At 47.5% G+C, this 23,322-nt stretch overlaps 7 protein-coding genes across 7 annotated transcripts; 1 reads left to right on the top strand and 6 right to left on the bottom strand.

The window, feature by feature from the left end:
* Window positions 1-889: 889 nt before the first annotated feature.
* DFJ58DRAFT_776551 (uncharacterized protein) lies at window positions 890-2,765 on the bottom strand (the record flags this gene model as incomplete). Its single annotated transcript, XM_041389514.1, has 12 exons — window positions 890-966; window positions 1,016-1,046; window positions 1,081-1,231; window positions 1,300-1,432; window positions 1,479-1,561; window positions 1,698-1,785; window positions 1,832-2,168; window positions 2,215-2,261; window positions 2,323-2,365; window positions 2,420-2,516; window positions 2,580-2,695; window positions 2,748-2,765. The coding sequence occupies 10 exons, from the start codon at window positions 2,763-2,765 to the stop codon at window positions 1,081-1,083; spliced, it is 1,113 nt and encodes a 370-aa protein (XP_041246349.1). The 3' UTR covers window positions 890-966; window positions 1,016-1,046.
* A 2,145-nt stretch (window positions 2,766-4,910) lies between these two features.
* On the bottom strand, window positions 4,911-6,743 carry DFJ58DRAFT_912662 (uncharacterized protein; the record flags this gene model as incomplete). Its single annotated transcript, XM_041395286.1, has 11 exons — window positions 6,532-6,743; window positions 6,308-6,472; window positions 6,155-6,256; window positions 5,985-6,080; window positions 5,862-5,930; window positions 5,772-5,832; window positions 5,666-5,707; window positions 5,529-5,594; window positions 5,136-5,391; window positions 4,984-5,024; window positions 4,911-4,952 (listed from the first exon to the last, which is right to left on the bottom strand). The coding sequence occupies exons 2-11, from the start codon at window positions 6,352-6,354 to the stop codon at window positions 4,911-4,913; spliced, it is 822 nt and encodes a 273-aa protein (XP_041246350.1). The 5' UTR covers window positions 6,355-6,472; window positions 6,532-6,743.
* A 910-nt stretch (window positions 6,744-7,653) lies between these two features.
* On the bottom strand, window positions 7,654-8,913 carry DFJ58DRAFT_725529 (uncharacterized protein; the record flags this gene model as incomplete). The annotated part of the gene is made up of 3 exons (XM_041385246.1): window positions 7,654-8,042; window positions 8,090-8,173; window positions 8,235-8,913. 3 exons carry the CDS (start codon window positions 8,911-8,913, stop codon window positions 7,654-7,656), a joined length of 1,152 nt encoding a protein of 383 aa, XP_041246351.1.
* A 97-nt stretch (window positions 8,914-9,010) lies between these two features.
* Window positions 9,011-11,453, bottom strand: DFJ58DRAFT_725530 (uncharacterized protein; the record flags this gene model as incomplete). Its single annotated transcript, XM_041385247.1, has 8 exons — window positions 9,011-9,210; window positions 9,262-9,394; window positions 9,451-9,817; window positions 9,874-10,488; window positions 10,550-10,574; window positions 10,625-10,795; window positions 10,846-10,964; window positions 11,017-11,453. The coding sequence occupies 8 exons, from the start codon at window positions 11,451-11,453 to the stop codon at window positions 9,011-9,013; spliced, it is 2,067 nt and encodes a 688-aa protein (XP_041246352.1).
* An 812-nt stretch (window positions 11,454-12,265) lies between these two features.
* Window positions 12,266-12,454, bottom strand: DFJ58DRAFT_644143 (uncharacterized protein; the record flags this gene model as incomplete). Its single annotated transcript, XM_041381394.1, has 1 exon — window positions 12,266-12,454. A coding segment is annotated over one exon (189 nt), but the record flags the coding sequence as incomplete, so codon positions are not given.
* A 6,883-nt stretch (window positions 12,455-19,337) lies between these two features.
* On the top strand, window positions 19,338-20,167 carry DFJ58DRAFT_744117 (uncharacterized protein; the record flags this gene model as incomplete). The annotated part of the gene is made up of 2 exons (XM_041387294.1): window positions 19,338-19,450; window positions 19,514-20,167. 2 exons carry the CDS (start codon window positions 19,338-19,340, stop codon window positions 19,824-19,826), a joined length of 426 nt encoding a protein of 141 aa, XP_041246354.1. The 3' UTR covers window positions 19,827-20,167.
* DFJ58DRAFT_871211 (putative halogenase) lies at window positions 19,514-22,146 on the bottom strand (the record flags this gene model as incomplete). Its single annotated transcript, XM_041394305.1, has 12 exons — window positions 19,514-20,233; window positions 20,279-20,358; window positions 20,410-20,462; window positions 20,515-20,627; window positions 20,681-20,834; window positions 20,883-21,188; window positions 21,235-21,571; window positions 21,618-21,664; window positions 21,719-21,761; window positions 21,813-21,909; window positions 21,962-22,077; window positions 22,129-22,146. The coding sequence occupies 12 exons, from the start codon at window positions 22,144-22,146 to the stop codon at window positions 19,996-19,998; spliced, it is 1,602 nt and encodes a 533-aa protein (XP_041246355.1). The 3' UTR covers window positions 19,514-19,995.
* Window positions 22,147-23,322: the final 1,176 nt, after the last annotated feature.

Below are 23,322 nucleotides of genomic sequence, written 5' to 3' on the forward strand. Positions count from 1 at the left end.
AGTTTTAACCTTCTCGGAAACAGGAGTTCTGCTCCCCTTTCTCGTGGAAGAGCGTTGTAATGGTGAAATGAAGTTGACTGTGGTAGACGTCATTTGAAGGATTTCTTGTAGCGAAGGCTGCTGGTTCCGGTCATTACTTGACTGTGGTAGTGAGCGCTGGACTGGTTCAGGTGTCCGAGGACGCTCAACAGAGTCTTCAGTGCCGGCCGACATCTTGTTAGTGACTTGGACTGGCGACGAGTTGTGTGAGACATCCATGGTAACTTCGAAGTTCTACAAAGCGGGTCGACCAATTTGTATTTGCATCGGCCTATTGCGTGGGAATGTTATTGCATATAACATTAAATTTTGATAATTTAATTTTGGTGATGCTGGATGTCAATTCGAACTTCGGGCGGAAGTGCAGATCAAACCTGGGGTGGCGGCAAAGCGAATATTTACCGGGACAGCAGGGCGAATAACATGACAAGGACACGACGAGTTCAAATTGGGATTGCCACTACCTTGCAATATAGTTGGTCAAAATGGATTGCTGTCGTCGTGAGTCGTGACTGCACAGCGAATAACCGAGTCATGAAACATCCAACATAACTCTGCATTATTAGTAACGTCTGGACTACGCAGTCATCAAACCCAATTTCCCTCGTTCCAAGACAGCTTTGAAACCAAAGTGTTCCTCAACACCGAAGTTCTCCGTTGGGTTGTACATCGTATGGATGGGCTTTCGCGCATTGATCTCCTTCAAAACAATCTTGGCTTCCTCATCAGCGTCTCCGAGCAAGCGATCGACTTCGCATTCTGTCATGACAGGCCCATCTGGGGATGTTAGAGTAGGATCCAGTCTATCGGGTTCAGTATCAGATAATCCAGCTAAACAGACGTGAAACCCCCCTTGCCTAGCTTTGACTGCAGAATGCATCTCGGGATCATGGGTGCGAATAGATGACGACAGAAGTCCATGGTTTTCTGTCAATCGAATTGAAAATCGTGAAGGATGAGGGCAGAACACGCATACCTGGAGTTCGTCTTCTGTTAACGCCTTACCACATCAGCCGTTCCTTGTATTACTGCACTCGAGGCTCAAATTTGCAGTGACAGTAGGAAACATCGATTCTCACCCGGCCTGATCAGATCGAATGCTCTGTCAAAATTGTCCTCGTCCACATCGCTCATGACTGGCATGGACTGATTGCGGATCTGTTTGTAGGTCCCAAGGACGACAATAAGAAACCTATCATGCGTCGCGTCAGTTGTATCACCCCAGTGAACAAGTTCACCTGCCTCGTAAAGAGTGGCAACTTTGATGTGTGCCAGCGTTGGGCATCATCTTCGCTGCAAAGCCCTCGAATGGACGCAGCTATCGTGAGGGCAGCCGAAAGTCCTCCTGTGAAGGCCAGATGCACCCCAGAGGAGAAGAATGGGTCGATGAATGCTTGATAATCGTCAATTGCGAGTACCACAAAATATCAGAAAAATACCTCCAGAATCCCCCGCCAGGCGGAAATGATCACCGCCATACGAGGAAGCCGAGTAGCTAAAATCGCTCGCAGATTTCACAGTTCTGGTGTGCGTCGTTTCGAAGAGTGCCATTTCCAATCAATCTAAGGACTCCGGAGCTCTGCTTAATTCTTCCTTATAATGAGCCACAAGATTGGGACCGGAACCTCCTGAGGTCGCATGGGAAGCCTTCTTCTTACGGTTGCATGCACTCGTGAATACCATCACAATTTCCCACAGATGTGGATCCGTCGTGAAGAGGGATGAACCAAGCCCATCCCGACTCGTCTGCACATATTCAGCTTAGTATGACGACTTCAGGCAGATTTCCTACCTTCGAGTGCTTCGACCCAGATAGCATTCTGGCGAGTGGTACCAGGCATGTAAGACCCGGTTCCGTCCCAGTATCCCCAGCATGCGATGTTATTGAGGGCTTGATTATAGCGCCTGTTCTTGAGATACTTTGTGGACATGATCCCGTTCCTTCCTGAAGCATCGACTAAGTAGCTGAAAGAGATACGGCCCTGTGTCCCGGTGCTGGCATTCCTCCAGTCAGCTGAAACAGGCCTTTTGCCGTCGAACTGAATTTCGGCGACTCTTATGTTGTCGAATACAGCTGCGCCACACTTCGAAGCATGACGAAATAGCAAATCGTCGAATTCTGATCGAATCTGTAAAACGGTGAGACAGGGAGCATGTCTCCGATATATCACGAACCACGTTCCAAGACCCATTGTTTGAGTTCAGCATAATGAAATCTGTATCTGGAGCGAAGAATCAATTTAGACTTTATTACGACGGTGAACGACGATGACTGAGGCTCACATCCTTCTCGCTTGAACTGGTTCAACTTGACGGCAGCACCAGGCTATAAAGAGGGAGATAATCTGATGTACTCCGGTGCATTGAAGACCATCCGCACCTTAATTGTGAACCCGTGGTTCATGACAGATTCCTCTGCGTCAACGAATGCCAAGAATGGGCGGACCGACGGGAGCAAGCTCTCGCCAATATGATATCTAGCACAGTTGTGTATTAGTGACTGTGTATGCGGACATCATATATCAAAAGCGAGTTCTGACCGAGGGAAGTTCGCAGCTTCGAGAAGAGTGACTTCAAAACCTTCTCGAGCCAAAGCAGCAGCAGCGTAACTTCCGGCGGGTCCGCCGCCGACAACAAGTATTTCGGTTGAGGTTGGCTAGCCAAGTATTTCAGCCTTCATAGCAGAATAATCAATAGCAGTCACCTACGAGTGTTTTAATGGCCATTTTTACAAAGGGGAATGTATGAAAGAGACATATCGCTATACCTTTATATATGGTATATCCGTTGAAAACCTTGTAAGTATGAATCAACTTTGGCGCAACGTGACAGGTTCCTCGCATCCGAAGAGAAAGCTAGGTTATCATATCCGCCAAGAGAAAGTCGGGAAACTGCACTATCTTCAAGTTGGCCACCGTAGGTTGCCTGGTCCAGTCAAGCTAAAAATTATGAATGACGCACTGATCCGCACCAAGGTATTGCACGAAAGCGTGATGAAATTGTTGTACAGTGTAGCGATATCACATCGCAGCATCTACTTTTTCCGTTATCCAGTAAATCATTATCACCCCCGAGTGAATTGTGGCCAATGATCCAGTGGTCATACCGGTCCGCATGGTTACTAGCCATGCGCAAATGATCAAACTGACCTCGCAGTAATCAATATAATATGCAACAGAGCCATTCCTGGCTCCAAAGCCGCCGAAATTTATGACTGCCTTCAAGTTGGTACTGAAGGCAGAGATGAAGCAACCTCTATAACCATCACGTGATAACGAAATATTCAATATTCTGAAAATGCCGATTTGGCAAGATGATTGTTAACACGGTGTTTACTGGTCTTCCTCCGAGTCTAGTCAGAATCTTCAATCAGGACCGCACGACACTTGAACGTTCGAACAGGCAAAAAAACTTGAACTGACACTAGTACTGATATAATATAGTGACTATCGGGTATGTAACAAAAGTTGAACATTCTCAGCGCAACTATACTTAAACTACCGCCCTTGTTAGTACTTGCAAGTCACCGAAATCACGCCTCCTCCGCGAAAGTTTAAAACCGAGTCGGCACTTTGACATATGACAGGCACCCGACGCTGGATGCTAGCTTGTTCGCATGTCAGTGCCCAATCAGGTGAGGTTCAACTAACTTTGCAACTGGTGGCGGCGCAATCCTCGGTTGACCGTTGCACAGAGGTACCGTACCGCAAATCTAAGCATATCGGCAAAGACTTGGCTGTAAATTGACCTGCTCTGATTCTAGAAAAATCCTCGTACCCCCGTTGAAGAATATTCACTGCGGCCAGTCTTGCCAACTGAACAGAGATCTGCCAGGGCGTGATAGTTACCGCCAAGAAATCAACAGAAAAATAAATCATCTAGTGCCCTAATCGACAAAAATCTTTGCAATATTAGAAGCTCTGGAGTGGCGTATTAAATTTCGTCACAGTGGCTCGTATCACGGGGCGGTAAGTTGCAATTGAAGTTATAGTTCAACCTTCACCATTGAATTATTGACACAATCCAGGGGTGCATATAATGATTTGATGTGTGCCATTGTCCTCGCAAAGCGAAATCGAGAAATAGTTTGTAGCTCCCTTTGTGCGATGGCCTGATCTGGTTTTAAAGTTAGCACTCGTACCGCCATGCCTTTCTGGCAAAGCGAAAATGGAAACGCCAGGGCGTAGTAGCCTGACGCCGCCGATAAATCAATAGTTCTCTCGTACCGCCACATCGACGGACGTTCCTAGCGAGCGAACACGAAGAACGATGTCATGTCCTTTTCCAAACTGCAATGAAAGCTCTAGTGGAGTGTCAGATCTCGTCACAATGGCTCGTCACGAGGCGGCGGGTTGCGATTGGGGGTATGGTTCGTCAGTATTAAAACACTTACGATTCAGGGGCGCGTGTGATACTCGGGACCATAGAATGTTGAGCCTGCGCAGCCTGAGGAACCTACACATAAACCTTGCCACAATCACAAGTTCGACGTCTAACTCATTCTCGTCATTGTCCTACTAACCTCCAGAATAACAAACAGAATACATCATGTGCGGATTCCGAATAGATTGTCTGCGAGAAAGGACTTCAATGTGGATCTCACCGAGTCTTTGCATACATTTGCAGAGTAACGTGCGCATGGAAGGAACAGAGGCAAATGTGGACAACACTATTAACATGTGTGTATCACATCGCTCCTCTAACGTAGACATTATCATGACCATATCTTTGGTGAACGCGCGCCTTCTAAATCGTACCAGGTCCATTAGAGCACGCATAACTTATGGTTAGGTGGCTATTGCGTCCACCACGTCATGCTATGTTGCGGCGCGTTTTTTGCTCTTGGTCTCTCTGTAAACTAGGAGTTGGTGTCATGCTACGCTATTGTTGGCAGTCTCTTCACGTTCTTGCAACTGACCGAAGGGGAGAAGAGCTCGGATTCACTAGCTGAAGAGATTGCGATGTGTGTATGTTATCCCCCTTACCTGTCAAGCTGAGAGTGATCAGTCAGATATATGGGTTTGGCAGATGATGTTGCCTCCGACACATTCACTCTCGGAATACATATCAGAAAACAGCAGCTTCTTTAGGCGCACCTTCAACATATCTTCGTCTATCTGTTTCCAAAGTGCCGCCTTTTCTTCGGTTCGATCGCTCAAGCACCAAAAATAATGCATCGCTAATGCAATTGCAAACATAAAACTTCCCCTTGCAGGAAAACGCGTAATCTTTGGAATTGGGATGTTGCAAAATGTCCTCGGTGGTGTCAGGGTCTGGCTCATTGATGTATTCCGAGAGGATTTGTTTGATTACAGGAGCAAAGATCATGTCATTCCAGCCTCCTTTGGGGACCTTGATGCCTTCTGCATTCAATAAGTCAGAAAGTCATTCTCAACCTTTGCAAAGTCCTACCTTGGGGATAGAATCTCCCTTTTGTGGGCGAGCTCGGAGGTCAGCGACAACATATTGACATACAATAGACTACACACCTTAACCTGGCTGGAGATCGTCGAATATTTCGGCTTGTCAGTTGAATTCGTGAGTACAAGTTCTGTCTATCAATGAGAGGGAATTTGGAAGTCGGTTCGGGGTATTAACTTTATGGTTGTGCATATGGTGTACATACTGCCATTGTGGCGACATTAGGGCAAATTTTTCCAAGTATTGTCTTTATGAAAACATGAAAACATAGGTTTGACATATGGCATGGACTTGGAACATTACATATTTACATAAGAATTGACCAAAATTGCAACAAGTTGGAATATTGGAAATGGTATATAACTAGTAGTACTGTGGAAGACAAGTTATCGATGCATCACTTGTCAGTGCCAGAGTAATTGGCTGGGTTGGGCTTTTTTTCCGGAGGTGGTATGTTGGTCTGACGAGGCCTTTGGTAACAATTATTATCACGGAACTTGATTGCTTATAATATTTGAACGTACTCGGAAATCTGTGGAAGAGAAATATTGTTCTGATCTTTCTTTGATGCGCTAGCCAATGTAGCCAGATCGGTGTTCTGCGGTCCACGGCCAGAAAAAACTGTCCGTCAAGTGTGAGATGAGTCCTGATTCCTGGGCGCCGCTTGTGAAAATGTGTATTAAAATGAACAAACCCAGTTGAAGGACCCTGGATTGATTCCTCTGGCTCTGGACTACGCTCTTCCTCTGACGAGAGATCGGGATCATCCGAGTCGACATCTGTGTTGGTTCGAAACCTGGAGGAAATGAATGATGGAATAATGCATACTAGAGGTGGATCATCTTACCCCTGATCTTGAACGAGAAGATCTTCTGTGACTTGGTAGGGAGTCATTGGTATTGATGATCGCGTAGTTTGAACTCGAGTTTATTATATGGCAGAAGATATATCTGACACAGGAAAGTGGAATAGCACTGGTATTTGCACCGTGAGCGTGGAAGGTGCTCTTTGTCTACCACAGCGCGAACGTTCATTGGCCCGTTATAAAGTCCTGTGTATCAACCAGCTCACTGCCATATACTTGCTGTGGGGAATAACCAATAGTCTGGGGTGCAGTGCCTTGACATGACAAAAAGCTTGACTACTATTCAGTGCAGTCACACACACTGTCACGGAAAATCACGGTATCGTCGCACAGCGTCGCACTGGCTGATTTCCAAGTTTAGGTACGGGCTTGAGTTTTGGGACTTGTTTGTTCCCGAATCCATTGGGGGCCCCTTGTTCTCGCAACGGGGTCCCTCGTTTTGCTGGCTAAATCCTCGTCGTCTGCGTTCCAACGAGACTTGAGCTTGAATACTTGAGTGAGGACAATTAGAAGTCCGTTCCACCTGGATAGCCCATTTTGGAAGCCTTATTAGGCTTAGCAATAGCGTGCCTCTGCAAGTAGTCAAGACTAGTACTGTCGTCCCTTAACCGTTACGCCCAGACCGTTAGGCCAAAAGGCAGTGATAATCAAAGCTCAAGCTTGATTATCGCGTACAGTATTTATGTTGGTTAATGGGAACTCAGGTAAGCAACGAGCTTACAGCCTCGTCAACTATATTTAGGCTTGAAAACAGTAATGGATGACTTTCCATAGGCAAAATAATCTAGAATAGAATATTTCGGAGTCTCAAACGTCAGGAGCACAGTGTATCATATAAATCGGTGGGGACATTATGGAGAAGGACATGATACATATACTTGGAGAACTGGCCCGCAGTGATATGTTGAGTCCTAGATCATTGATTCGGTTTTTAGTTTTCGCCTATGTGAAAACATATTCAGAGTCATGTCCGCTATGCCTTCATGCCGCTCCTTGTCATCACGATATGATGGGCACGTCTGCGAGCACCGTGATTCATATATGGAGACTTGCTTCTGCTTATCTCGTCACCTTTTCATTCATTGGTAGCGTTGATATAAGTGATTTGACAATTTGAGCGATACAGCGGGTGTCTAATAGCCTCCCCTGGCAGTCGTGATGAAGGTAGACGCTAGGGATTGCGTGAATAGTTACTATTACTGAACGACAATTGTAGACAGTGATTGCAAAGCCAGCATGATACGTATGTCTACCACCTCGAAGAAGGTCAAAGAATATGCGAACATAACAGATGGATAACTAGAAGTAGTATGTATCTGCACGACTCATCACTCCATGTCTTCCTGCCCGTAAAGATGCCAGAGAACATCGGATGTTTGGGAAGAATTATCACATACCTCAAGACTAAGTAAAGGACCTCTGTAGATATCGAGTACGAACTCGACCACACGTTCAAAGACTTCGGTGTTCCACTCGCTCTTGGTCATCTGAAGAAAAAGGGAGGTGCCAGTCATGTCTTTATCTTCGGTTAACTGCTGAAGTATCCTGGTAACTTGGTCTCCTTGATGATGGTCGAACAAGCGACTAGAGACACGCTGCCCTGGTGACCATTTAAAGTAGTGTTCGAGTCTGAGGAAATCATCTATCGGGGAGTCTTGGATGTCCTTTTGGAGTGACTGATTACGGTTTGAAAGGCCGACACTGATGCCCTTGCAATCTTCACTAATCGGTAAATTATACGGCTAGATGAATGCGGTCACTCACCCAACAACAGCTCGCCATTGAGTATCGCTGAAACAACGACAGCGCAAATCGGATTGGGGTTATCACGGTCTGCAGTGGCTGCAACTGAAAACTCGACGAGTTTCGATTCCGTTGTATCATCAAACCTTCCCCTTAATTCTGGTACACAGTTGATCAGCAGCAAGAGCCGCTGCCTGAACCTTTGGAAACCACATCTTGTTTGTAGCCCAGCTCCACATGTCTGGAAGGAGAGTCGCAGTTGCTGACAGCCCTGCGTTTTGCTCGAGAAGGTATACGACAATGTCTTCTAGACGTGCATCAAGAGCAATGTGTAGTACTGTTCTGGCAGTCCGGTCTTGCAAAGAAAGATTACAAGATGGTTCAACGAGCGCTTTGACGACGGGTAGCAGTTGGCTTTTGTTATGCCGATCGGGGAAAGAGAGGAAATAATGGATAGGGGTATAACTGTTGAATGTGAAATTGACATCCACGCCGCGTTGACGAAATTTGCGGATGGATTCGTGCGACGGTTCGTATGACGCAACACCGTTGTACAGGATATTATTAGGTATGTTGACCTCCGCTCGTGACAGCAAGAAATTCACAGCAACTTCACTTCCGGTCACAACTGCCCACGAAATTGGAGCATACGAGTCGCCCCAAATGTCTTGGCCATATAATTTAGGGTTGAAGGAAGAAAGCTTGTTGATATCGATGCCCGGCTTCAGGAGAATACTGAGGCAGTCAGGGTTCTTGGCTATAGCGAAAATCAGGGGAGAACCCCAACCAGGGGCAATATCCACGTCCAGGAGATCGGGGTGCTGCTTGACGAGGGATTTAACCATCCACGGCTTGCCATGTTCAAGGGGAGTGAATATAAGCGAGGGCGAAGTCACACGGGCACAAAACCACCTAAGTTCTTTCCCGCTCGCCCAATGGTCTTTAGTTGCAAGCACGCGACATTTCTTGGTGTTTCGACGAAACTCCAAGTTCCAGCCGTGACAGGGCGATCATAATGCAAGGATCCTCGTCCAAAACATGACCAAGGTGCTTCCATCCTAGAATCGCATAGCTCAGCAATGGATGGTCTTTGCTGACATCGGCGATATCAACACGTAGCCACGGTTTGGCTGCTTGTTTCTCTATACAAACATCAATTTCTTAGACCATATACGTGAAAGATAGTATTGCACCTTCAGGCTCAAGTTTTGCGCAGATCTCGTCCACAAAGTCATATAACACATACGTAATCAAGAGCTCGCAGATCCGTGCGTGCATGTCCGAAATCGATCTGAAGATCTTATTAGGGCGACTGATCAAGTATTCCTGGTTGCGTAGCGCATCAGCGGACGAGTAGGATGAAGATGGTTGATAAATCATACTTTGACGCTATAATGAGATAGAGCGACGATCCTAGTTTTCTCATTGTAGGTTACAAGGCTTCCGCACGCGGCCACGATATCCATAGTGTTCAAAACGCGAAGGTCCTCATTGAGACTCGGCCGCCCAACTTCAATCATCATCGCTTCATTGAGCTCGTCAAGCGTCAAAGGGGTGAATGTGCCGGCCAGCAAAAGCAGGCAACGCTGGGAAATCGGGCCATCGTCTCCCCCTCTTTCTTCAATGGAGTGAAGGATCCTATCATAAGTTTCGTGTAGGTCTTTTGGAAGGTCGTCGAGGGCTTTTTGAATACTGCCAGATGTTTTGCACTTCATAATGACGTCCAGTTGACACTGAACCCAGCGAAACCTGTGTGCGATCGTGTGATGAATTTCTAAGGAGCGAGTGGAATTTACTTTACTTACATGCCCTCGGCCTTTTCCAACAATTTCTCCAAAACTGTCTTCTTCAGCCCGTCTGGTAGTTGTGACAAGCGCTTCTGGGTACTCAGTTGCTCAGTAATGTGCACCTGTATATCGTCTTTCATTTGTCCTGCGCTGTCCTTCAGCGACATGGTAGGGAGATCACGAAAGGCTTCTTGGATGTCTTGCTCGCTTCTACCGGTGACGAAAAGTAGTAGTCGAGCATCTTCGGCAAGGTTTACAAGATGTCCGACCAGGTCAGGGTAGTCCTTGCATTCGTCCAAGGCGTCAATCACGAGGACTGGTCGGCATACTAGCGTAGACGCTTCAACAAGAAGCTCTCGTAGAAATCCCAGATCTGTGGGATGTGGCTTTGCATCACGTTGTTGCTGCCAGAGGTTTCGCAGAGAAGCAAGGTCCCCTTTTGTGTTTGATTCTTGCTTCTCGTCTATCTTTGTGATCCAGTCGTCTTTAGATTGTTGAAGCAGCTGAACAATCAAGGAGCGCAATACTGCAGCCGCGTTTGTCGTTTTGTCGTCTCGAAAGTTGCAGTAGAAAAAAGCGAGCGTCTGTAGCTCTGCTTCACTGCTACCCTGAATTTTGTCTATGACGGCTGAGCTGGAATAACACAAGTCAACATAGGCTCTGAAAGCTCTCTAGACATCGGGTCAGAACTTACGCAAGGATCGTCTTTCCATGTCCAGCTGTTGCGAGTGTCAACGACTTGCAATTAATGGTCAATGATCCAACTCACGGTGGCCATTCAACCATAGAAACGCGTGATCCGACGTGATCCAAGTCTTATACTCACCGGCGTGGAAAATCCAACGACCGGTCCCAAGGTTTCGTTGACCATGGCAGATGGCGTGCTTGTCATCACAAAACACGGGGTTCATCCATTCAAGAAACTTTCGACGTTCCTCGCCTATGCGCGCATGAACAGAGTGAGGAAGTGACTGGCAATCAGCTGCTCACCTTTTTCGCGCACCTTTTGTGCAGCAGAAATATTTTTCAATTCCTCAACTCCTCGTTTGACTTTTTGGATTCCACGATTAGCTTTCTTGACTTTACGATTGACTTCCTTGAGTGTATTCCTTCCGATGGTATTAGTATGAGCGATCATCACAAGCAAGCAAGCAAGATCACCATGTGTCGACTGCTAAAATTTGTGTGATCTCGCCGCAGTAGTTTTTCAATTTATCGATGATCGCGCCTGCTTCCTTTTCCTTGAATGGCCACGTCAATCTGGAAGTCATCTTCATTTTCCCGCTCTCCCGTGCCTGTTCGTTTGGCAGAATGCTCTTCAGTTCTGCCAGTAAATTTGCAACTGGTCCATCTGTAGCCATCAATTTTGAAAGTGCGTTGCTGAGATTGGGTGGAAGAGAGCTGTCCTTCTCGATCACCATAACTGTGGTGAGGACGCCACCGACTGCGCTGAGTTCATTAAGCAGACTCTGACAAGACGAATTGGCGTTGCGGACGGAAGCAACATATCTATACAAAGATCTGAAACTTGGGCTATTGTTTGAATGACCTGAAGAACAGCGACCACCGCCGGCGATGACACTGATGGGATCTGACATCTGGGGGGTGGAAAATGTAACCCTAGGTGCTCAGTAGCGCCGTGACTTTGAACCAAAGAAAGGCGCCCATTAATCCATTTGCGATGCTTGATACCATGATGCAGTGACACATCGATGATCAATAAGAACCAGTGATGTGAAGTACATGCAGTATACGGATATGTTGGAACTAGCCTGAGATCATTTTAGTGAGCATCTGACCTTTAACCGCCTGAGAATCCAGAAGCAAGGTTACGTTCTGGCAGGAATGGATGATGTTAACACAGGTTAGCACGAGCTCGAAATATTGCAATACTTATTCTGCTGTCATTACTGTAATTTTTTCTTCTTCACTGCAGAAAAATGCAGATTACGTCCGGGACGCGGCATCTGGCACGAATCTAAACATTCGCACCACATTCGGCGCACATAACACTCACATCACAGCAGCGCTACGATTTTCATACTAATCCTCTCATTATGACCAAATCCTAGCAATATTCTACTAACCGTTGAATTCAGGATCGTTTTTTTGTCTAAGTCCAAAGTCGTCGGGAATGCAAATGCAACTGCCATAGACGTTCCTCCCGTCTTCAACGAGTGGACTATCAGCGGTCTCATAAAGGCGTACATCAGGAAAAGCCTCCTGGGCAAAAATTGTAATAATTTGCGCTAAACGATGTTATTCTGATAATTCTATCTAATTTCAAGTTTTAGGAATAAACGGCTAAAAGACGATAATGTACAATGGAATTATCGAGACTTATTTGAAAAATACAGTAAGTGTATCTATCTAGATACGAGTTCAACCAAAAAGTGTTACAGTCATCTAGAACTGTATCACTCGACCACTCTCGCAGGACGACGGCACCGAAATTCGGTAGAAGATGGGCACTCCGCACGATCTTCGACAATGGCACAATGCTTGCCACTTTTGCGCCACCAAGCAAGGAATGCGAGACCTTGTAAAGGCCGTGGTGTCGATCGGGAGCCAACAGAAACGGCGAGAACCATTCGATATAGGTACAATGTATGTCAGTAATAGCAACACAATAATGAGATCAGCAGACTCACAAACAGCAACTGGCAGGCAACGACTTCGATCGGCATGGCTCTTGCTCGAAGTGGGATCACACACTCACTTCCTGTAAATGGCGGGCAACGACTTGGATCAACATGGCCCGAGCTCGAACGAGGATTGACACACTCACAAGCTGCGAATGGCGGGCAACGGCGAGCATGCACGTTTGAACAGTGGCAAACGACTTTTGCTTGAACAACAATTGACCACGTCATTTTTCACACGGTCTCACGTGTCACGTTTAATCGAGTTTAATCTGGTTTACACCAGGGTAATTGGACGAGCGCTCCATAGCAGGCTCGTTTCCCCGGGTCTTCCCGTGGTTTGCCCTTGGTATGGGACTTTCCCTTGGCCACATTCTGGCTGATGCTCCGTGCATCTTCGGCATGTCGATCGTGTCTCACTCACCTCCTTTAGTGGAGCTCTTACAGCCTATGTCTAGCGAGGCCGAGTGACATGGGGGTTTTTACCTCTTCTCACTCGTATTATTCGTCTCGCTAGGTACGCTGTTTAGTTTGTATTTTTCTCTCTCTTCTCACTCGTATTATTCGTGTCAATAGCAATTTTGCGCACTTTCTAATACATCGAACACTTGTTCTCATGTCTGAAAATGCAGGAAACTCCCATACGATTTCTTCCAACCCCTCTTCCGAATCCCAGGCAGAGTTTGATCCAGACTCTGTCGCCCAGTGTACTAAGTTCATCGAGGATTTCGGAAACAGCCTCATTTCGAAGGGAGACGCCTTGCTTGAAATACAGCGCGTCCTCCTTGATGCAATCAACGAATCGGAAACACTTACCCAACGAGACTTTAAACCCGGGTTTAATCACTTCCTTGAACTCCTCGACTACACGTCCAAAGAGTCTAATCCCCACCGTGATTCCTCACGAGTTGCGAATGATCCACCCAGAACGCAGTCGAAACAACCTGAGGGAGAGTCAGACAAGTCCACATCTCGGAAAGAGAGTGAGCTGCGAAGGAAATTGCACAGACGAGTACCCGAAGAAGAGGATGAGAGTGATGACTCTGGGGAAGAATACGAGAACGTTTTGCGCAGAAAGAGACGCAAACTCACTGCAGAACGAGCCGGATTCTATCCTTGGCTTGACCCAGATCAATTTAGATTCGTCTCTAGTCAGCGTGCCGAAGAGCTCACCTTGGAATGTTATGAGGAATGGTCCGAAGACACCAAATATTACCGAGGCCAGGTTACTGCAACCCCCGGATGCCCCAGCTTCCCTTTATCGCAATGGACACTCCTCCTCGAAGGGAGAGCGCCTGACCTCGAAAAAGTGTTATCAGGGCATTACTCCACATCCATTGATCCCAAGCAAACCAAACTCTCGGCAAAGGATTCGAAATCACCCTTTCCCAGCCAACCGCTACTCATAAGGTCAGAACATATGGCGACTGGAGTATCGCGACAGACCTCTGGATTGAGGCCCTCTCCTTCATCATGCCTTGGAAGGAACGTGAGCTTCGGGGGATACAAGCGTTACATCTCTGGCTTCTTCGTCGATGTCCATTACGCCCTCCATTCACGAATTCTCGACTTCGACAAGGCATGTCGACTTAAAATTGAGGGCCAAAAATACATTCGCTTTGATGCCATCTCAAAGTTCCGGCGACTCGAAGTCTCACATCTATCCTCGCTCGGAATGGTCGCCTATGCAGAGTTGCATCAACTCAGCTCTTCCGGCGGGGATAAGTTTAATGCCAAAGGAGCAGGAGGTGGTAAGAAAGGACGAAGTGAAACTTCTGGCCGAGGGGAGGCGTGCTACAACTGGAACCGAGGAATCTGTGATAAGTCCGCTTCCGACTGTTCCAGGTTCCATGTCTGCAGCAAGTGTCGCGCAGGACATAAACGAGCCGACTGTCCATTGGCGAAGGAAACTAAATGAGACCATAGCGCAGGGTCAAAGGTTTAGGAGAAGGATGGTATGGGGGAACGAAGCAAAGTCCCTCAGTGGAACGGCTATTTGGACTGAGACTGCTGAGCCTCTCCCGCGTCCTCCTCCATCTGAATATGATAATCTCACAGCGCTTTCTACTATTGAGAAGTACCCTCATCTTTTCAAGGTCTCTACTCCCATAAATGTCGACAGATTCGAAACCCTTCTTACCCTCGCCCATCATCCTAATCTCCCATTTGTTCGCTCAGTATGCCAAGGCCTTCGTGAAGGATTCTGGCCCTGGGCGGATACTCATGCTGGAGTATATCCCACTACGTGGGAGATCCCATCTCCAACTCCGTCAACCATCGCCCAATGCAACTTCATTCGGAGTCAGATTTCAAAGGAGGAGTCCGTTGGAAGGTACTCACCTAATTTCGGTCCCCAACTTCTGCCTGGCATGTATAGCATGCCCATTCATGCGGTTCCTAAAGAAGGTGGCAAGTATCGCCTTGTCACTAATCATAGTGCCGGGGATTTCTCCCTTAACTCCATGATTACTAAGGACGACATTGCTGGGGTGACCTTGGACAATGTCCAGGACCTCGGTGATGCAATCCGAGAATTTCGACATCATCATCCACTCGAGAAACTAATAGTTTGGAAGGCTGACGTCTCTGAGGCGTATCGCCACATGCCTATGCATCCTCTCTGGCAAATCAAACAAGTTGTTACCTTCGAAGGAGAAAGACGTGTTGATAGAGCTAATGTGTTTGGAGGACGAGCTTCGCAGCGTATCTTTCACGCCTTCATGTCCCTCGTCATCTGGCTTGCGGTATTCGTCCGGCTCATTCAAGCGTTTATATACGTCGACGATTCTTTCTCTTTCGCCAAGGCCAGTGATATGTCTTACTATGTGAAGTATCGTAAGATGCTTCCTACCCCCATGGTTTCCCTTCTCCTCTTGTGGGATGAACTGGGCATCCCGCATGAAGAACGGAAACAGGTATATGGTTCACCACTACCGGTCATAGGCTTTGAGGTGGATCCTAACTTGATGAAGATATCTCTCAAGGACGAATCGAAGAAGGGACTAGTTCGAGAACTCAAGTCTTTCGCCAGGTATAGTCAGAGGAGGTCGTTACGAGAGTTTGAGCATATCGCGGGCACTCTCAACTGGGCTCTTAACATATGTCCTCTTCTTCGCCCTGGTCTTTCGGCAGTCTACGCCAAGACTAAGGGTAAGACCAACGCAAAAGGAATGATTTGGATCAATCATGCTGTCGTCGAAGAGCTTCAGTGGGCGGCTTTTCATCTTAATCGATCTGACGGCATCTACCTTTTCAAATCCGTTTCTTGGCAGTCCTTCCCTCCTCAATCGGATATCCTTGAAGTCTACTGTGATGCGTCGGGGTCGGGTATGGGTTTCTGGTATCCATCTCTCAACCTCGCATTTCAGTCTAACCTGCCGGAACATCCTCCCGTGGCAGATATCTTTTTCTCTGAAGCTCTTTGCGTAGCTTCTGGTATACACGATGGCGTCACTCGGTTGCCGGTCAACGGAAAACTGGCAGTTTATACTGACAGTTTGAATACCGTTTATATGTTCAACACCTTATCCGCCGGACCCGGGTATAATCGTCTTCTTATGGACGTTGTCGAAACCATCCTTGCCTTCGACATCGACTTTCGTGTGTTTCATATTGCGGGAGAGGATAATGTAGTGGCAGATCATCTATCACGTTGGCGAGCACGTGATGCTGTCTCTTGTTCACCAGGGCTTCGAATCGTTCCATTTCAACCCCCTCGGAATGCGCTGGGGGCGGGTAAAAAATGATTCCTACAGCGGTTGAGGCTCGGCAGCCTCGTCGTGCTGCCTGGCCTATGGAGCGTCTAATTCATGAGCGCTCCATCAACCTTGGACTTGCCCTTGACAAAACAACTAATCAGACTTATTCATCGGCCGTCAATTCTTATGTGACTTTCTGTGAAATCCATCATCTTGCTCTTGACCCTACGCCAGACACACTCTCCCTTTTCGTCACTTTTATGTCGGCGCACATCAATCCCCGATCTGTCGACAACTATCTCTCGGGAATATCTAGCATCCTCGAGGAGTACTATCCCACTGTGCGCCAAAATCGACGCTCTCGCTTAGTGTCACGCACACTTAAAGGTGCAAAACGTCGGTTTGGGGTTCCCATTCGCCGCAAGCTTCCTTTGTCTAGGGCTGACCTAGAAGCTACCTCTGCCGCCTTGCCAAATCCCCCATCTCACAATGACTTGTTGTTCATAGCCCAACTTTTCGATGGGTTTTATGGGCTGCTCCGTCTGGGAGAACTTGTCTGGCCTGATAATCCGTCCTTATGGGCTTTCGAAAAACTCACTCTCCGGACATCGGTAATCCTCGCTGAATCTCATCATTCCTTCGTTCTTCGGCGTCACAAGGCGGACACCAATTTTGAAGGAAGTACTATTGTGGTCCAGCAGGCTCAAACTGCTGATCCTCATCATGCCTTTATAACTTACCTCGCGTCTCGCGACAAGTTATTTCCTTTTAACAGTTTCTTATGGTTGCGCAGTGACGGATCTGTTCCCACTCGCTCGTGGTTCATCAGTCGCCTCAGAGCTTTCTTCCCCGATTCCATTTCGGGTCATTCTCTTCGGGCAGGCGGGGCCACGTCTCTCGCTATTTCGGGGGTGTCATTAGATCGGATCCAGGCCATGGGCCGCTGGTCTAGTGATGCTTTTCGTGTTTACATTCGAAAAAATCCTGCGCTTGTTCATGCTCTCATATTCCATGGAAGGTCTATTCATGATCCGCCTTTCTATTGAACCCCTAAGTCCCCTTACTATATCATTATCGCTATTTATTCTTACCTTTTTATTCTGACTAGTCTGTCAAATCCTGTACTTATATCTCCCTCCCTCCCTCCCTCATTATAGCTGGAGTTATGGCACTTGTATAGTAGGCACAGTCTCGGCCTCGTTGTTTTTCGGGGTCCAAATTTCACTGGGGGCTCCTTGTACTCACAACGGGGTCCCCGAATTGCTGGCTATATCCTCGCAGTCTGCGTTTCATCGAGACCTAAGCGAGGACAATTAGTCGAGTTTAATCTGGTTTACACCAGGGTAATTGGACGAGCGCTCCATAGCAGGCTCGTTTCCCCGGGTCTTCCCGTGGTTTGCCCTTGGTATGGGACTTTCCCTTGGCCACATTCTGGCCGATGCTCCGTGCATCTTCGGCATGTCGATCGTGTCTCACTCACCTCCTTTAGTGGAGCTCTTACAGCCTATGTCTAGCGAGGCCGAGTGACATGGGGGTTTTTACCTCTTCTCACTCGTATTATTCGTCTCGCTAGGTACGCTGTTTAGTTTGTATTTTTCTCTCTCTTCTCACTCGTATTATTCGTGTCAATAGCAATTTTGCGCACCCACCCTGTTACCCTCCCTTACTTCCTGTGTCTGGCACTTGTATAGTAGGCACAGTCTCGGCCTCGTTGTTTTTCGGGGTCCAAATTTCACTGGGGGCTCCTTGTACTCACAACGGGGTCCCCGAATTGCTGGCTATATCCTCGCAGTCTGCGTTTCATCGAGACCTAAGCGAGGACAATTAGACATCAATTTTTCTTACAAGTTCAACGACTTCGTTCTCAACCTTCCACCATCATGATGCCACACATCATCTCGCATGCCTCCAGGTGTGTCCTTTATTTTGTTTATTGTATTGTACTAATGTGTTTGCCCTGGTGCAGCCTACCCTCACAGTTAACCTTATAGCCTTGCCCCAAAATTATCCTCAGTAAGTCTTCTATTTATTTTTTTCTCGTCTTTCATTCTCTCGCTCACTGCTCTCAGTGTCTCGTCCTCCTTTCGGCGTCTAGTCAGTGTCTCGTCCTCCTCTCTGCGTCTTCTCCTCCTTTCGGCATCTTGTCCTCCTCTCCGCATCTCTCCACCCTGGGCATTGTGCCTTCACCACGCGCCTCCTCGTTTCTGTCGAGCCGCTTTGTCATGCTCATTCATGTAGTACGTGAACGCATCGACGAGCGCATTTAATTCATCATAGTTGTCGAGGATACCAGTGGAATCTGGTGTGGGAATGGCAGTAAGTTTTGCTGGTGTGGATGGTGCCGTTTTGACATGCCGGATACTGACGCTACTCGAAGGGCTTTGAAACTGAAGGGCAATGATCATCTCGCCAGTGAGCATCGAAATGCTCTGTCGCTACTCGACCTGGATGGCATGGCCGACGATTAGGTTCTGATCCATTACTGTATATTCCGCATTCATTAGTGATTGTACCTAAATTCCTCGTACCCTCGTCATCAGCTGTTTCGCGATTACTTAAACACATCTTTTAATCCAATATTAGTCTTTTGTTCTTGTAACATTGCCTGGGACGCGTGATCTGTGAACCAACATTTGTAATAACGGCTTCTGCAATTCACCACAATTATGTCTAGTATCAGCTAAATCTTGATAATTATCCAACACTGAGGAGGGGGTAAAAAAGTCCTTCTAAACTATATAATCTTCCTAATTCTCCTAAGGCTGCTAATTAGAGCTAATTCTTGGATTTTATCAAAGATTATCAAAATTTTGGCCGGGAGGTTTTTCCTGATGCATGCGTGCACCTTCATGGTACGACATATCCGTTAACAACTAGGTGTTCAGGTACTACAAATAAAAGCCTCCCGCATCAAGGAAAGCGCTTTACCATGGAGTGCGAGGTAATTTCATTTACAACCGAGCCCGCTCCCTCGCTAACCACGCTGCCTCCCAACAGCTCCACACCGCGCCGATCACGGTCATCGTAGTCCCGGACTCTGTCACGACGTTTATTGACATCGAGATCTCGGTCCCTTCGGTCCAAGTCCCTGTCCCGTCTCTTCTCTTCGATCGCCACGGTCGCGTTCTTGTCGCATATTGCGATGATTTTCTCTCCTGCTATCATCCCTCCTTCTATCACTCCTCCTCTCCCACACCCCATCGCATTCGTGTCCATAGTCAGCGATGAGGGCGTAGAGAACCTGGCACCGTTCAGGTAAGACGCACATTCGTTATCTAATGCGCTTTACCCGCCTATCATCTTCCCGCTGTTTGCTAGTGTCCCGACTCTAAAACGCCTTGGTCACGTCGTGCACACGAGCACAGCGCTCGCCGTTGTTACCCCCAAATCTTTCGAGTTCGACAATCTTCTTGATTCTCGCTCTGTGAACGTCATCGACGAGCTATTCGTCGGGAATACACATTCAACTACCATAGACGCCCCTCCCGGCTTCGACGAGTGGACTATCAGCGGAGGCAAAATGCGTATGCGTGCACCGGCCACGGCCTGGTCCTGCTCAAGCCACGGCTTTGGGCTGGCTTGGGCTCACGGCCTAAGCTTGGAATCTGGTAAGCCTAAGCCGGGGCTTTGAGCCCAAGCCGGGCCGGAACATCACTCAGTCTGCATGCAGTAGCTTGCACCCACTGTGCGCTGCCGCCTGAAGTGGATCGCTTGTGCTGTTGTATTGATATATCTAAACTGTATTATTTGCGGTACATACAGTCTAACTATATATTGTCCAGTAAATGTTTCTGATGAGATCAGTCCATATCTGCGGCAGTCACCAAACCTAATTTCCCTCGTTCCAAGACAGCCTTGAAACCAAAGTGTTTCTCAACACCGAAATTCTCCGTTGGGTTGTACATCGTATGGATGGGCTTTCGCGCATTGATCTCCTTCAAAACAGTCTTGGCTTCCTCATCAGCGTCTCCGAGCAAGCGATCGACTTCGCATTCTGTCATGACGGGTCCGTCTGGGGATGTTAGAGTAGGATCCAACCTATTGAGTTCAGTATCAGATAATCCAGTTGAACAGATGAGAAACCCCCCCTGCCTAGCTTTAACTGCAGAATGCATCTCGGGGTCAGTGGGTGCAAACAGATGACGACAAAAGTCCATGGTTTTCTGTCAATCGAATTGAAAATGTCGAGGAAATTGACCGCCGAACATACGTACCTGGAGTTCGTCTTCTGTTAACGCCTTACCGACATCAGCCGTTCCTTGTATTACTGCACACGGAGCTTAGAATTTGCGGTGACAGTGGGAAATATCGATTCTTGCCTGGCCTGATGAGATCAAATGCTCTGTCAAAATTGTCCTCGTCCACATCGCTCATGACTGGCATGGACTGATTGCGGATCTGTTTGTAGGTCCCAAGGACGACAATAAGAAACCTGCATCATGCGTCGCGTCAGTTGCTATCGCCCCAGTGAACAAGTTCACCTGCCTCGTGTAAGAGATGGCAATCTTTGATGTGTGCCAGCGTTGGGCATCATCTTCGCTGCAAAGCCCTCGAATGGACGCAGCTATCGTGAGGGCAGCCGAAAGTCCTCCTGTGAAGGCCAGATGCACCCCAGAGGAGAAGAATGGGTCGATGAATGCTTGATAATCGTCAATTGCGAGTACCACAAAATATCAGGGAAAAATACCTCCAGAATCCCCCGCCAGGCGGAAATGATCACCGCCATAAGAGGAAGCCGAGTAGCTGAAATCGCTCGCAGATTTCACAGCTTCCGGTGTGCCGTCGTTTCGAAGAGTGCCATTTCCAATCAATTTGAGGACTCCACGAGTTCTGCTTAATTCTTCCTTATAATGAGCCAGATGATTGGTGCTGGATGCTCCTGAGGTTGCACAGGAAGCCTTCTTCTTACGATTGCTTGACTCTTGATCCATCACAATTCCTACAGATGTGGACCCATCATGAAGAGGAATGAACCAAGCCCATCCAGACTCGTCTGCACATATTCAGCTCAGTATGACGACTTTAGGCAGATTTCATACCTTCGAGTGCTTCGACCCAGATAGCATTCTGGCGAGTGGTACCAGGCATGTAAGACCCGGTTCCGTCCCAGTATCCCCAGCATGCGACGTTGTTCAGGGCCTGATTATAGCGTCTGTTCTTGAGATACTTTGTGGACATGATCCCGTTCCTTCCTGACGCATCGACTAAGTAGCTGAAAGAGATACGGCCCTGTGCCCCGGTGCTAGCATTCCTCCAGTCGGCTGAAACAGGCCTTTCGCCCTCGAACTGAATTTCGGCGACTCTTGTGTTGTCGAACACAGTTGCGCCACACTTCGAAGCATGACGAAATAGCAAATCGTCAAATTCTGATCGAATCTACAAATCGGTAAGACAGGGAGCATGTCTCCAATATATCACCGACCACATTCCAAGACCCATTGTTTGGGTTCAGCGTGATGAAATCTGTATCTGCAACGAGGAAAGACTTTATTACAAAGGTGAACGACGATGACTGAGGCTCACATCCTTCTCGCTTGTACTGGTTCAACTTGATCGCAGCACCAGGCTATAGGAGGGCGACTGTCATATACTCTGACGTATTGAAGACTATCCACACCTTAACTGTGAACCCGTGGTTCATGATAGATTTCTCTGCACCAATAAATGTCAAGAAGGGGCGGACCGACGGAAGCAAGCTCTCGCCAATATGATATCTAGTACAGTTAGTGATTGTGTATATAGATGGCATACATCATATGCGCTGACCGAGGGAAGTTCGCAGCTTCGAGAAGGGTAACTTCAAAACCTTCTCGAGCCAATGCAGCAGCAGCGTAACTTCCGGCGGGTCCGCCGCCGACAACAAGTATTTCAGTTGAGGTTGGCTAGCCAGTATTTTAGCCTTCATAGCAGAAAAATCAATATCAGTCGCTTACGAGTGTTTGAATGGCCATTTCCACGAAGGGGTTGTATGAAAGGGACATGTTGCTACACCTTTATATATGGTATCCGCTGAGTGCATTTTACCAGTAGGGTGTGACTTGGCGGACCAGCACGGCTGAGCTTCAAGCTCAGCCGTGCTGGTCCGCCAATCTCGGGTGGGTTTGCAGGTAACCAATGTAAAATGTGCTGTCCACCACTGATTGGAGAAAAATCTTGGGAGCGCCGTTGACCGAACATGGATGTGCCAGCCTGCCGAGGCGTGGTGGTCACAACCCAAAAATCAACACAAATTTCACACATAGTACCGCCGTACCGAAACCATTCATGGCGAGTGGAAATGAGGAAAGATGTTTCATCGTTGCAAATTGCAATGGAAGTTCTACTGGAGTGTCAAATCTCGTTACAATGGCTCGTCACCGTGACGAGGCAGTGAGTTGTGATTGGGATATGGTTCGCCAGTAATGAATCACTTTGCACGATTCAGGGACGCATGTAACACCCGAGCCACTAGAATGCTGAGCCTGCACAGGAACGTACATATGAACGATGCCACAATCACAAGTTTTAAGACCAACTCACTCGTCTTGTCCCATGTACGTCCCAAACGAGGAACAGAGTGCATCATGTCTGGACAGACTCAGTCGATCCACAACTTCCTTCGGAACGTCAAGCACATTGATGATGAGTCTCTAGGAGCAGAACGAGATTTTTTGGAACGAGTTCAAGCCTTCAAGGACAGAGACAATAAAAGGGTAAGCGGGTAACTAGAGATGATAAAGTTCCTGCCCTGGGTCATGCTGACAATTGATATTGGTAGTACTTGGACGATGAAGTGTTGCACCTTTCACTATGACCTTTTAATCTGTTGACCAGCTCACTGATGAACAAATGAGAAGGTTATTTAAAGCAATATATAGTAGAGCATCACAACGAGTCAACCTTCGTAAATCTGCTGACCGCTTCCACATGCAGGGAATATTTGGCATTGTCGAGGAATTACCGGTTTGTAAGCACATGTGCCTGAGTAGTGATATTTGCTGAATGATCTCTTTCATCTAAGAAAACATAAACGGGTGCAGGTTCGTGAAGTTCAATACGGACAGATACTGAGAGGGAAAAGAAAGGACGTTTGCGATGTGTGAAGGTGAAAGACACTACGGTGATGTCAGTCATTAGTGATGCGGATA

The sequence above is a fragment of the Suillus subalutaceus genome (genome assembly GCF_016647625.1).
Source record: "Suillus subalutaceus strain FC151 chromosome Unknown DFJ58scaffold_27, whole genome shotgun sequence".
NCBI classification, from domain to species: domain Eukaryota; kingdom Fungi; phylum Basidiomycota; class Agaricomycetes; order Boletales; family Suillaceae; genus Suillus; species Suillus subalutaceus.